Source organism: Balaenoptera musculus, chromosome 9 (genome assembly GCF_009873245.2).
Source record: "Balaenoptera musculus isolate JJ_BM4_2016_0621 chromosome 9, mBalMus1.pri.v3, whole genome shotgun sequence".
Lineage (NCBI taxonomy): Eukaryota > Metazoa > Chordata > Mammalia > Artiodactyla > Balaenopteridae > Balaenoptera > Balaenoptera musculus.
Window position 1 is genome coordinate 43,798,759 of NC_045793.1, and position 15,643 is coordinate 43,814,401.

Genomic DNA, 15,643 nt, shown 5'->3' on the forward strand with positions numbered 1-15,643 from the left:
TGTGACATATGCATTTCTTTTCTTATTTTTTGGACTTTCTTACGTGATTATCTCAAATTTATTCTTGTTGTTATCTAAACCCTGTTGGGATAATAACTGATGGACGGACTTTTGCTTCTGCTCCTCTAAATAGTTTATTGTATCTCTCTGAATTCTATGGGAATTGAGAGCAAAACAACTAAGCAGTTGTTTCTGTTGCACCAAGCACATTGGGTGCAGTGTTTTGTGGTCATGACAATTTCCTCCAAGGAAAGGCATTCAGATCAAGGGGGAAAGGAGGCCATAGCTACAAGGGCAATTGTCAAGCTTGAGGGAGTATAGTAGTAAAGATGGATGAGCAGCCTGTCAGCTCCCATGCTTGTGGAGACTGGATTTTGAATTTTCCCTGCTAAAATGACAGCACCCTATGTAGCCTTAAACTATAATACATTTCTCACACTTTGGTGAAGATTCCTTTATTGAAGCTTTCTTCTTCCTTGTCTTTATGGAAATGATACATTCTTATTGTAAAAATTCAATCATTATAAAAATGTATAAGACTGAGAGTTAAAAAAAAGTTACCCAAACTCCACCACTGAGAAATATAATGAGCATCAGATGGGCATGATTCCAGTCAGCTCTTTGTGCATATATACATATGGAAGGATGTATGGTTAGATAAATAGTCTGAGAAGTAATTTTCATAACAATGGGATGATACTTTACATTATATAATATTTTTGGTAAGAAGGTATGAAATTTATTTTTATATGAATTAAACAGAAGGAAAAGAATTTGATTTGAAACTGAAGTACTTGCTGAATTTGTTATTTTTTTAAACAGAAGAACTATTAGATTCTAGAGGATCCTTCTAAAATTAAGGGAAAAATTACTTTAATTACTTCAAGAATTGCCACAGTTATTTACTGTTCAATCTACATTTAAAGGAATCCATGCTTCTTACCAGACTGTCTTCATTCTGAGTTTCTTTATTTGGGCATATAGCGGCTATATTCCTTAAAGTTTAAGATTGATTACCATCTTTTTTTCATACACAATTAACATTTATCACCTCCTTAAGTTGTTCTAAATCGTATGTCTCAAGAATTTACCTCTTTTCTTGGAATTCTCTCTCCTCATCCTCCAATCTGTATAAATCAGTCTACATATCCATAAAACTGTTAATTTGGGAGCTTTCTTCTACTATGCTCCTACTTTGGATTCACTGTTTTTAAAGATATCATGTCTTTCTCTTTCTTAATTACATTCTTATTTTGCTAGAGAATATTTTAATCAACTCCCCAATAATGCATGTTGAGAAGAAAAACACTTGAGTCACTTCGTATCTCAAAGAGCCTTTATTTGTTTGAATGATAGTTTGGCTGGGCTTAGAATCGATTGTTATGGGTTCTCAGGGGTCATTTCATCTAAAACACAATCTGAAGACTCATTTCCACTGGGAATATTCCTTTGTCTTGTTATCTGGAGATTAACTCACTGGTTTTTCTTCTTCATTTCAACTGAGGTCTAATTTACATACAGTTTGGTGAGTTTTAACAATTGTGTACATTCGTGCAACACTACCTCAAACAAGATATAGAATATGTCTGTCCATCACCCCCAAATGTCTGGGGTCAACTCCTGCCCACACTCAATAGAAGTAGCCACTTTTTAATCTCTAGTACCATAAATGAGTTTTGCCTTTTCTAGCACCTCATTTATATGAAACCTAACAGTATATCCTTTTATGGATAGTTTCTTTTGCTCAGAGTTTTTTTTTTTTAGATTCTTTCATATTATTGCATATTTCAGTAGTATATTCCTGTTTATTGTTGAGTAATATTTCATTGTATGAATATATCACAGTTTGTCTATTCGATCTCCTGAAGATAGACATTTAGGCTGTTTCTAGTTCTAGAGTATGCTGAATAAAACTGCTATGAGTGGAATGTTATTCAGCCATAAAGAAGAAAATCTAGCCATCTGCAGCAACATGGATGGTCTTTGAAGGCATTATGCTAAGTGAAATAAGTCAGACAGAGAAAGACAAATACTGTATCATCTCACATATATGCGGAATCTAAAAAACAAAACAAAACAAATTCATACATATGAAGAACAGAGTTGTGGTTGCCAGAATTAAGGGTGAGGTGGTTGGGGAGTGGGAGTGCGTGAAATGGGTGAAGGTGGTCAAAAGGTACAAACTTCCAGTTATGAAATAAATGTCATGGGGATATAATGTATAGCGTTGTAACCATAGCTAATAATATTGTATAGTATATTTGAAAGTTGCTAAGAGAATAAGTCTTTAAAGTTCTCATCACAAGAAAAAAAATTATAACTATGTGTGGTGATGGATACTAACTAGACTTACTGTGGTGATTGTTTTGCTCTATATACAAATATCAAATCATTATATTGTACACCTGAAACTAATAATGTTAAACGTTAGTTTTATTTCAATTACAAAAAAGAAAAAATGAAGAAGAACATTTCAGAATTTTCTTAAATATATCAGCCATGCATATGTTCATATTAAGATCAGTTAATTTTTAATGTAAAACACCAAAAAAATCCCTGCTATGAACATTCTTGTAAAAAAAGACTTTCTGTGGACAAACGTTTTTATCTCTTTTAAGCAAATTCCTATGGGTGAATATCCCAGTCATAAAGATGACATGGCAAAAGGAGCCGGTGTGTGTGCATGCACGCGCCCACACGCAGGCGTTATGGAGGGAGGTTAGAGGGACCCTACTCCCCCACCCACATACAGGGAAGAGATCTTCTCAACCCACGTGCTTGTCACAGATTCCCATCCTAAAGTTTAGATTCACATATGAAGGTTATCAGAACACTGCAAAGTGTCTTTCGTCTTATATCAAACACGGACCTCAAGTGGCAGTGATCTGTGGTTCTGGGTTAGGAGGTCTGACTGACAGATTAACTCAGGCCCAGATCTTTGACTACAACCAAATACCAAACTTTCTCAAAAGTATAGTGCCAGGTCATGCTGGTCGATTGGTGTTTGGGATTTTGAATGGCAGAGCCTGTGTGATGATGCAGGGCAGGTTCCACATGTCTGAAGTCTACCTGCTCTGGAAGGTGACATTCCCAGTGAGGGTTTTCCGGCTTCTGGGTGTGGACACCCTAGTGGTCATCAATGCAGCTGGAGGGCTCAACTCCAAGTCTGAGGTTGGAGATATCAGGCTGATCCTTGATCACATCAACCTATCTTGTTTCCGCAGTGAGAACCCTCTCAGAGGGCCCAGTGGTGAGAGGTTTGGAGTTAGTTTCCCTGCCATGTCTGACACTTATGACCAGGATATGAAGCAGAAGGCTCATAGTACCTGGAAACAAATGGGGGAACAGAGAGTTACAGGAAGGCACCTACGTGATGGTAGCGGGCCCCAGTTTTGGGACTGTGGCAGAGTGTCATCTGTTGCAGAAGCTGGGGGTGGATGCTGTTGGCATGAGCACAGTACCAGATGTTATAGTTGCAAGGCACTGTGGACTTCGAGTCTTTGGCCTCTCCCTCATCAATAACAAGGTCATCTCGGATTATGAAAGCCAGGAGGAGGCCAATCATGAGAAAGTACTAGAGGCTGGGAAGCAAGCTGCTCAGAAATTGGAACAGTTTGTCTTCATTCTTCTGGCTAGCATTCCACTGCCTTATGATGCCAGTTAACCAGCCCTGGAGTGGTCTGGCCTCTCCCTTATGGGATCCGAGGAGCTGCTACCTACTTTGGCCTCTTGCTGGAATCACATGCCTCTGCCCTTAGGTAGTGGCAGAAAGGAGTGTTGCCTTCCCTACTTGTCCCACCAGACCCTTCTGGTGCTGAGTCCTCTTCTGCTCAGTTGTCATCTCAAAATGATTTCCACCCCTATTCCTCTTCAAGAACCAGAGCCCAAGCCCTACCATACATCCGAGGATATGCCCAGGATTTGACTTGCGGCCGTCAAACTCAGCACAGTAGCTACTGCTAGCTTCCTGAGATGATCCTCTCACATTCCTGGGGGCTCAGTTCTGCCTCCTCAAAGCACTGGAGACCACACAAGGAACAGCCTATTCCTTTTGGACTTTTATAATATCATATTTTGAGAATAAAGAGAAAGATGGAAAAAAAAGACATAAAGTTAACTTTATTAGAAATTTCCAAACACTTCTGAAAAATTATTTCCATTTTACACTTCCACCAGCAATGTGTGAGATTTCTAGTACCTCCATATTTTTGCTAACATTGGACTGTCAGTGTTTTTACTGTAGTCATTGTACTGGGTATGTAGTCATATGTATTGTGGTTTTAATTGGCATTTCCATGATGATGGAAAATTTCAGCATCTTTTCATACACTTAGCATTGGCCATTTATATATCTTCTTTTGTGAAATATCTGTTTAAAATTTTGCCCATTTAAAGGATGTTTAAAATTTTTTTTTTTTAGATATAGAAGATTTTTAAACTAAGTATATTCTGGTTACAATTCCTTTGTCAGATATACACATTTGAAATATTTTCTACCTGTGTTTCATTGCCTATTCAGTTCTTAATAGTGTTTTTAGCAAATTGATTGCAGTATAATTGTGACACAATAAACTACACATGTTTAAAGTGTACACTTTGATAAGTTTTGACATATATATTCACCCATAAAGCCATCACTACAGTACAGATAATATACTTATTACTCCAAAAGTTTCTTTGTCTTCCCTTGGAATCTATCCATCCTGGCCATACTGAGGGAACCCCATTCTTCAGGAAAACAATGACCTAGTTTCTGTCATTGTAGATTAGTTTGATTTTCCTAGAATATTATATAAGTAGAATCATAAAGTCTGAAAATTTTTTGTCTGTTTTATTTCACTCAGGTTAATTATTTTAGGATTCATCTACATTGTTGTATGTATCAGTAGTTCATTCTATTTTATTTCTAAGTAGTATTCCATTATATGGATATACCACATTTTGTGTACTGTTCACTTGTAATGAACACTTGGGTTGTTTTCAGTTTGAGCTATTACAAATGAAACTGTTGTGTACATTCAGAAGAGTCTTTGTATGGATATATACTTTCATTTCTCTTACTAAAGCACCTAGGAGTGGAATATGAGTTCCAGTTCCTTCAAGTTCTTACCAATGCTTGATAAAGTCAGTTTTTAAAATTTTAAGCATTGTAGTAAATATGTAGTGGTACATCATTATGATTTCAATTTACATTTCCCTAATTAACAATGAATGTTAAGCATCTTTTCTTTGCTTTTTGCTTGCTTCCCTGCCTCCCTCTTTCTCTTTTTCTCTCCATTTTTCTTTCTTACTCCCTTCCTTCCTTCTTTCCTTTCTTTCTCCCTCTTTCCTTCTTTCTTTCCTTCCTTCTTTCTTTCTTTCTTTCTCTTTCTTTCTTTCTTTCTTTCTTTCTTTCTTTCTTTCTTTCTTTCTTTCTTTCTTTCTTTCTTTCTTTCTTTCTTTCTTTCTCTCTCCTTCCTTCCTTCCTTCCTTCCTTCCTTCCTTCCTTCCTTCCTTCCTTTGTTCTCCCTCTCCTGAATTCTCTTTCTCTCTCTTTTTCTATATGGTTCTTCAATTGTTCCAGTTCTATTTGTTGAAGAAGCAAATTATTTTTTCAATTTTGTCAAAATTTTCTGAAACTCTTCTCCTCCCTTGATTGATTTATCTATCATGACTCTATACCAGACTGTATTCATTGCTCTAGCATAATAAAAAGTCTTAACATCAGATAATGTGTGTTCTCCAGTTCTTTTAAAAAATGAACTATGTGATTTGTATTTCCAAACGAATTATATATTCAGTTTTGTAAATTTCTACAAAATTCCTATTGGAATTTTGAGTGGGATTGCAGTAAATATATAGATCAACTTGAAGAGATGACATCTTAAAAATATTGGGTGTTCTGATCCATAAACATGGTATATGTCTCCATGTGTTTAGATCTTTAATTTCTCAGCAGTATTTTATAGTTTGTTTGTAAGCATATCTTTCAGAATTTTTGTCATGTATATCCATACGAATTTCATGTGTTGATGTTATTGTTAAATGACATTACTTTAATTCAACTTTCTGATGGTTCATTGCCAGTATATAAAAATACAACTGGTTTTTGATATGGATCTTATACTCTGCAACCTTGCTAAAATTGTTTATTAATTCTAGTGGTTTTTATTGTAGATTCCATAGGATTTTCTTTGTAGATCATCATGTCTTTTACAAATAGAGCAGTTTTATTTCTTCCTTTTCAGTCTGGATACCTTTTACTTCATTTTCTTGATGTTTTGAATGGCTAGAAATGCAATGTTAAATAGAAGTACTGACTGTTGAATCCTTTCTCTGCTCATAATCTCCAGAGGAAAATATTTAGTTTTTCACCATTAAGTGTGGTATTTGTTAAGGTTTTCATAGATGCTCTTAATAAGGTTGAAGAAATTCTCTTCTACTTCTACTTTACTAGGAGTTTTAATCAGGAATGAATGTTGAATTTGTCTAATGTGTTTTCTGTATCTATCGAGATGATCATATGTTTTCCCCCTTTTTATTCTTTCAGCATAGTGCATTACACTAATAAATTTTCAAATGTTAAACCAATCTTGGATTCCTCAGACAAACTGACTAGGTTATGGTGTGTTAGCATATTCATGTATTCTTGGATTCAATTTGCTAACTTTTAAATGACATTTTTTCATGATAAATGTTGGCCTGTAATTATTTTTATGTATTTCATTTTAGTATTAAAGTAAAGCTGTCTTACAGAATGAGATGTCTTTTTCAATTTTTTGGAAGAGTTTGTATAGAGTTGTTACTTTTTATTAAATGTTTGTAGGAGTTTGTCAGTAAAGACTTTGGTGCCTAGAGATTTTATTGTGGAAAATTTTACTGTAATTGAGAAAGTTTTATTCTATTATTAGTTTGTTGAAGTCTATCATGAAGGATGTTAAATTTTGAAAAAAGGGAGCAGAGTAAAGTTAGGTATTTATTGTCTCAGCTCCCTCAATGTACTACTGTTAAGCTGGCCATGTCCTTCAACTGAGTTCACAACTCTTCTCAAGTTGGTACTCTCTGTACAAGTATCCCTTTCCATGCAAGTAACTACTTCCTCCCCTTATTTCTTCAGGCTTAGGAGTAGTAAGAACATCTCACTATTACTAACCCCAGGGCACTACATCATCCTTCATCATTTCTCTACATATTTCCAATGCTTTTGTAATTTGTGCCTTTTAAAAACTCTGCTGGAATTATCCTATTTTAGACATGCCATCTGTTTTTTGCAGTGAACTTAACTGATACATGTCAGATGGTCCCTAGTATTCCTACTATTATCTAATGTTTTATAATTTTATGAAAGGGTCTTTTACCAGGCTTGGCTCTTTATCATTGCAGAAACCATTTCAACAAGAGTTGAAATACTCCTGACAAGATATGCAGAATACCTTTTCTGCAAGCCAAAGCCTACACAACCTGCAAATACATCAGTAGCCATACATTTTCTCCATTCGCTTGACTTTTTAAAAGAACCTAGAATTGGCTTTTTCTGTGTTGCTCCAACTGAAGTTTATTTTCCGACAAAAAGAACATTCACATAATAGGCAAAGGTAAAATTGATTATCTTTGTGCCCATAATTGTCAAAGATAATGCCCTCTAAGTAGTAGTGTGATTGAAAAAAGTGGTGTGAACCATCTGTTCTTTCTTTGATATCTGTATACAAAAGGAAGCTTTGGTTGCTTTGACATTGCAAGTGCTATGTGCAGTGTATTTCAGTTCATGATTCTGCCTTCTGAACATGCATTCTTCTCAAAATCTTTGCTAAGAAAGATTGGTCATTTACACAAATACGCTAAAATCAAGTGGAAATTCTTGGAACCTTTAATTTTAGGGTTCTCATTGTGTTGGAATTATATTTTATTGATAATTATTTGAAATGCTAGTCATATGTTAGAGCACAGAAATATTTTTTTGGTAGATATACAGTTGAATAGTAATAAAATTTGGCCAAAAAATAAGAAACACATAGGAAAGAATAATAACAAAGCAGTGTTCTCTATCTTTGAGGCATCTGGCAATCTGCCTCTGTGTCAAGGTACTGCTTGTTCTCACTGAGGTCAAATTCCTAAGAGAGCAGGTGCTTTCATGTAATGGTTTATATAGCATGGAAACTTCTATTTGTTTCCAAAAAATTTAATAAAATAATAATTGGAGTTAAAATTTTTAGAAGATGTGTTCCAGGCTGTGAAAGATCAAAGATTGAATATTAGGCAAGATTGTAAAGGAAATTTATAATTGTAAGGTTTCATTTAGTATATACTTATATCAGAGATCTGATCTTATAAGCAGAGAATGAATCCTGTTAATTATGTTGTAGGCCAAAAAAGAAAACTCTAATAATTTCTTCAGAGTAAAAAGTATAAAGGTCTCATTTGACCACAATGCAAGTAAATCGGCATTAGCAAGGTAGCCTAGGATTGTAAAATGGCTCCTGCCAGGGTCTCAGTCTCCAGGGGGCATCCCAGTTGGTTCCTGCTTCTCTAGCAGATGCTTAAAGATTAGTTAGTGGGTCTCCTTCACCTTTGGTCCATGCACCTTTCACTCTGGTGGTTTTGCATTGGTTTAGGGGTTGAGTGAGTCTGTGTATGAGCTCTTTAAGAGTGTTTTCCATTCCTTCCTGTTCTATATTTTGTTCCTGGACATAATCCTTGTTGGTTTTCAAAGCCAGATGTTTTGGAGGCTTGTCTCCTCTGTGCAGGATCTAGGAGTGGCAATGCCTGATGTGGAGCTGGAGTCCCTGGCTGCTCAGGAAAAAGATTCCTACCTTTGTGAATCCTCTTGATTGTTTATCGCTGTGGCTGCGATGTGGGTTTTTTCTTTGGTGAGGCCGAATCTCTGCTTCTCCTATCCGTCTTGATGCTGTCCTTTTCCCTTTGTTGTGGAGGCTCTGGTCATCTAGTTTTCAGGTTCTTTTTTGAGGGAATTTTTCCACATGTAGTTATAGATTTGTTGTGTCTGTGGGAGGGGGTAAGTCCAGGATCTTCCTACACCACTATCTTTAACCCTCTTAGATATATATTTTGTGCATATATTATCCCTATATGATACTGATTTTAATCTATTTGTTAAATTTTTTGAATAGGTACAACTTTCACATAGTTTAAAATTTTAAAATGCATGTATAAGTAAACAATAAAAATAAACTATTTCATCTACACATTTTCTCCACCTTTACATGTATTCCCAATGGTTCTAATTATTGATATTTTTTCAGAATTTCATTATGCTTATACAGGTTATTACAAAGGGAGATTCTTTTTCTTTCCTTCCGTTTTTTTACACATATTATGTACATCGTACTTTACTGCCTTTCTTCACCAAATTTATCTTGGAGATCTTTCTATATAGTGCATAAAGAGTGTCCTTATTCTATTTATTTATTTGTTTGTTTGTTTGTTTATTTATTTATTTATTTATGGCTGCATTTGGTCTTCTCTGCTGCGCACGGGCTTTCTCTAGCTGCCGCGAAGGGGGGCTACTCTTCGTTGTGGTGCATGGGCTTCTCATTGCAGTGGCTTCTCGTTGCGGATCACGGGCTCTAGGAGCATGGGCTTCAGTAGTTGTGCCTTGTAGGCTCAGTAGTTGTGGCTTGCAGGCTCTAGAGGGCAGGATCTGTAGTAGTGGCGCATGGGCTTAGTTGCTCCACGGCATGTGGGATCTTCCCGGAGCAGGGATTGAATCCGTGTCCCCTACATTGGCAGGTGGATTCTTAACCACTGCGCCACCAGGGAAGTCCCAAGTGTGTCCTTATTCTTTTATAAAGCTGAATAGTATGCTAATGTTTGAAGACACAGCAATTTAAAGAGTAGTATCCAATATAGGAACATTTGGGTTGTTTCCATTCATTTGTTAGTTCAAATAATACTGCAAAGCATAAACTTACACACATTAACACACACACATCATTTTACACACGTACAAGTATATCTGAGACTCACTTCCAATGGTGAAATTGTGGGGTCAAAGGATATTTGCATTTTAAGTTTAATGGATATTGTAAAATTGCACTCCATAGGAATTTTTATCAACTTATACTTCTAATGACAGTATATGAGAGTGTCTATTTCCCACAGTGAAGAGTGTGGCCCAGAGAGCAGCAAGCTGGCTGGACACAGGAAAGAGATACTGGAGTGAAAGATTTTAAGCTGACTGAAGTTTTCAGTACAGTGTACAGGAAAGAAGGTGACAGCAAAGAGAGGACCTTCAGAAATCTGCAGAGATCCTTTTAAGTCTTTGGCCAACTCTGAAGGAAGTTCTTGAGGCTGATAGGAAATGACATTACATGGAAACTGTGATCCACATTTAAAAAAATCAAGAGCACTAGAAATGCTAAATAAGTAAATAAATATGACTGTTTCCTCATTAACTATTTCTTGAAAGACAATTGTTTCTTTGACTCAAAAATCATAGCAATTAATTTTGGGGTTTATCACATACATAGACATAAGATGTATGAAAATTATAAACCAATGGAAGAGAGAAGGCAAAAGAAAGCGTGTTGTTTTAAGGGTTTATATTATATATGAAGTGGTATTTGAGATAGACTGTGGTAGGTTGAAATGCTTACTGTAATGTCTAGGGCAGTCACTTAAAAAAACTGTCAAAAAAACCCAGAGGAGATCAAACGGAATACTAAGAAATACTCAGTTAATCTTTTAAAAAGCAGAGGATAAGGAAAAATAGGCAAAAAAAAGGAGTTAAATAGAAAAAAATAGTACAATGGTAGACTTCAACCCAATCTTATTAATAATTACATTAGATGTAAATAGAGTAAATAATCAATTAAAATGCAAAGGTTGTCAGATTGGATAAAAAAAGAGAGATCCATAAATGCGACCTACAATAGACACAAGTTAAAAATAAAGATACAGAGAGGTTAAAAGTAAAAGAGTGGAACAAGATAATGTGCATGCAAATACTCGTCAGAAGTAAACTGGAGGCATTATACATTAATATCAGACAGAATAGACTTTAAGAAAAGGAGTGTGTTAAAGAGGAATGTTTCATAAGGATAAAAAGGTCCGTTAATCAAGAAGACATAACAACCCTGAATGTTATGTACCTAATCACAGAGCTTCAAAATACATAACTAAAGGAGAAGGAGACAAATCCACAATTATATTTGGAGATTTTAACACTCTTCTCAAAGTTTTAGGAGAAATATAGACAATAGAAGGGTAGACAACACTAGTGTTCAAACTAGTATTCCCGTTCTGGTGTCAGAAACATTTCCTTCCCAAAGCAGAAGATGCACACATCCCCCTATATCTCTGTGGTTGACTGAGGTATCAGTTATCAGGATAATCACATGTCACCTGATCAAGTAAATCTGGAGTTGGCATGCATACTTTTAGATATAGGTAAACATATCTACTCTGTGCACTCTGTTTTTCCTCCCACATGAAGAATCACACTGGTATCCCTAGAGACCTGACAACTCCATCCTTACCTCAGACCCTCTTCTTTAGAGAATGGGAATATATCCAGAAGTGTGGCTGGGAGAATTGGGAGGTATACATTTAAAGGTACAACATCTACAGATTTTCCATAGAAGAAGTATAAAAATATGGCAGATTTAAGGAAGAAATGTCTGTTTTAAACCACACTACATGTGACAGCCAAAGAAATAGTCATATGTGTGTCCAATGAGCTAGAAATAAACTTCAATAGAAATATTTTGAAGAAATGCTAAAGTCAGTTCTGCTTCCTATAAAATGCCATCATTATGAGTTTAGGGAATGGGAAGAGGGACTTCTGCTCAGCTGGGAATACAAGCAGCCCAAAGGCAACTTTGTGACCGAAGACATAGCTGGCATGTGTTCACCACTAAAAGCCATCTCTGGAGAATTTCCAGTGATTCATTCAAATCTCCAACAAAGAGGAAAATAGTCAGTCCTGGAACAATGGACAGTTTGAGCTGGAAAGCTGAGCTCTCAAGCAAAGATCTGGCCAGATTCCTACCACGTATTTTATTGTTAAGGAGTCAAGTTTTGGGAAGGGAGCAGAAATGGAAAGAATTATTAAGTGAATATACATTTGGTAATAAAATGGATGCTTTTGCAAATGTCTAAAAAGACTTGTTTCAGTTTTGATTATAATACAATACATATAAAACTGTAAGATGTCAAATAGAGAATTATAAAATTGAAAGTTCAGACAGCTCTATGTGTAAACATATTACCAATAAAGCTACTCAATTTCTCTAAGCTTCATTTCTCTCATATGTAAAGATGCTAGTAAGAGATCGCTCATAAGACTGACTTGCATGTTAAAAAAGACAATCCATGGAGAGTGCTCAGTAAGTGTTGGTTATTATGTTATATTGATATTAGATATATTATTATATATGTAGGATTATTTATATATTCTGTTTTGTAACTTCCATTTTCACTCATCAATACTCAGATAAATTTCTAAACTAGGAATCACTATGTGTTCACTAGAGAAATGAGGAAAGGAAGATGCAAGTGGAAATTTTCTATTTAGTTTCAGTCTTTATTTCTTAACACTCTTCTATCACAAAGTCTTCTTATTCTTGCCAATTACAGAAAGTCGTTAATTCAAAAATTATTAAAAGCTAGCTTAGGGACTTCCCTGGTGGCGCAGTGGTTAAGAATCCGCCTGCCAATGCAGGGGACACGGGTTCGAGCCCTGGTCCAGGGAGATCCCACATGCTGCGGAGCAACTAAGCCTGTGTGCCAAAACTACTGAGCCCGCGTGCCACAACTACTGAAGCCTGCGTGCCTAAAGCCCGTGTTCTGCAACAAAGAGAAGCCACCACAGTGAAGAGTAGCCGCAACTAGAGAAAGCCCTGGTGAAGCAAAGAAGACCCAACGTGGCCAAAAATAAATAAATAATTAATTTAAAAAAAACCACCAAGCTTAATTGAATTTTCAGCCCAGGGATACTTTGGAAAAGATGTAACTGAAACAAGGGATGGAAAATTTGGACTTGAAGATCCCAACTAGACAGCTAGACAGCTTCCTTCTCTTGCCTGGAGTCCCCATTTTTATCCCATTATACTGTTTTACTTTATTCATAGAACTTCAATCTCTCTGAAATTATCCAGATTATTTGTTACTGTCTTTTTCCTCCTAGAACGAAAGCTCAATGTAATCAGTGTCATTCTTTTGTTGCGCTCAAGCCAGAACAATGACACCCTACTAATGTCATGGCCAGAGTATGGGACCTTACAGGTATTTGGGCTGGTTTGAGGCATGCTTCGGACCCTTTCAGGAAGTGACTGCCTTTGCAGAAGATGCAGCTCGGCCAGCGCAAGTCACGGAGAAACGTAAATAACAAAATTGTCAAACAATAGTCCCGATTTCAAATAGCACAGTATTTATAATCCAGAACGTCTTTATTGGAGTATAATTGCTTTACATTGTTGTGTTAGTTGCTGCTGTATAACAAACTGAATCAGCTATACGTATACATATATCCCCATAGCCCCTCCCTCTTGCATCTCCCTCCCACCCTCCCTATCCCACCCCTCTACCACTCACAAAGCACTGAGCTGATCTCCCTGTGCTATGCAGCTGTTTCCCACTAGCTAGCTATTTTACATTTGGTACTATACATATGTCAATGCCACTCTCTCACTTCGTTCCAGCTTACCCTCCCCCATCCCCGTGTCCTCAAGTCCATTCTCTACGTCTGCGTCTTTATTCCTGTCCTGCCCCTAGGTTCTTCAGAACCATTTTTTTTTTCAGATTCTATATATATGTGTTAGCATACAGTATGTGTTTTTCTCTTTCTGACTTACTTCACTCTGTATGACAGACTCTAGGTCCACCCACCTCACTACAAATAACTCAATTTCGTTTCTTTTTATGGCTGAGTAATATTCCATTGTATATATGTGCCACATCTTCTTTATCCATTCATCTGTCAACAGACACTTAGGTTACTTCCATGTCCTGGCTATTGTAAATAGAGCTGCACTGAACATTGTGGTACATGACTCTTTGTGAATTATGGTTTTCTCAGGGTATATGCCCAGTAGTGGGATTGCTGGGTCATATAGTAGTTCTATTTTTAGTTTTTTAAGGAACCTCCATACTGTTCTCCATAGTGGCTGTATCAATTTACATTCCCACCAACAGTGCAAGAGAGTTCCCTTTTCTCCACACCCTCTCCAGCATTTATTGTTTATAGATTTTTTGATGATGGCCATTCTGACTGGTGTGAGGTGATACCTCATTATAGTTTTCATTTGCCTTTCTCTAATGATTAGTGATGTAGGGCATCCTTTCATGTGTTTGTTGGCAATCTGTATATCTTCTTTGGAAGAATTCTATTTAGGTCTTCTGCCCATTTTTGGACTGGGTTGTTTGTTTTTTTGATATTGAGCTGCATGAGCTGCTTGTATATTTTGAAGTTTAATCCTTTGTCAGTTGCTTCATTTGCAAATATCTTCTCCCATTCTGAGGGTTGTCTTTTCGTCTTGTTTATGTTTTCCTTTACTGTGCAAAAGCTTTTAAGTTTCATTAGGTCCCATTTGTTTATTTTTGTTTTTATTTCCATTTCTCTAGGAGGTGGGTCAAAAGGATCTTGCTGTGATTTATGTCATAGAGTGTTCTGCCTATATTTTCCTCTAAGAGTTTTAGAGTGTCTGGACTTACATTTAGGTCTTTAATCCATTTTGAGTTTATTTTTGTGTATGGTGTTAGGGAGTGTTCTAATTTCATTCTTTTACATGTAGCTGTCCAGTTTTCCCAGCACCACTTATTGAAGAGGCTGTCTTTTCTCCATTGTATATTCTTGCCTCCCTTATCAAAGATAAGGTGACCATATGTGCGTGGGTTTATCTCTGGGCTTTCTATCCTATTCCATTGATCTATATTTCTGTTTTTGTGCCAGTACCATACTGTCTTGATGAGTGCAACTTTGTAGTATAGTCTGAAGACAGGGAGCCTGATTCCTCCAGCTCCGTTTTTCTTTCTCAAGATTGCTTTGGCTATTCGGGGTCTTTTGTGTTTCCATACAAATTGTGAAATTTTTATTCTAGTTCTGTGAAAAATGCCATTGGTAGTTTGATAGGGAGTGCATTGAATCCGTGGATTGCTTTGGGTAGTATAGTATTTTTCACAATGTTGATTCTTCCAATCCAAGAACATGGTATATCTCTCCATTTGTTTGTACCATTTTTAATTTCTTTCATCAGTGTCTTATAATTTTCTGCATACAGGTCTTTTGTCTCCTTAGGTAGGTTTATTCCTAGGTATTTTATTTTTGTTGTTGCAATGGTAAATGGGAGTGTCTCCTTAATTTCTCTTTCAGATTTTTCATCATTAGTGTATAGGAATGCAAGAGATTTCTGTGCATTAATTTTGTATCCTGCTACTTTACCAGATTTATTGATCAGCTCTAGTAGTTTTCTGGTAGCATCTTTAGGAATCTCTATGAATAGTATCATGTCATCTGCAAACAGTGACAGCTTTACTTCTTCTTTTGCAATTTGGATTCCTTTTATTTCTTTTTCTTCTCTGATTGCTGTGGCTAAAACTTCCAAAACTATGTTGAATAATAGTGGTGAGAGTGGGCAACCTTGTCTTGTTCCTGATCTTAGTGGAAATGGTTTCAGTTTTTCAACATTGAGAATGATGTTTGCTGTGG

General features: G+C 36.3%; 1 protein-coding gene across 1 annotated transcript; it reads left to right on the plus strand.

Annotated features, from left to right (window-relative positions):
* The first annotated feature begins 2,652 nt into the window (after positions 1-2,652).
* LOC118900531 (purine nucleoside phosphorylase-like) lies at positions 2,653-3,664 on the plus strand. The gene is given in 2 exon segments (XM_036862937.1): positions 2,653-3,344; positions 3,346-3,664. Coding segments are annotated over 2 exon segments (1,011 nt in total).
* Positions 3,665-15,643: the final 11,979 nt, after the last annotated feature.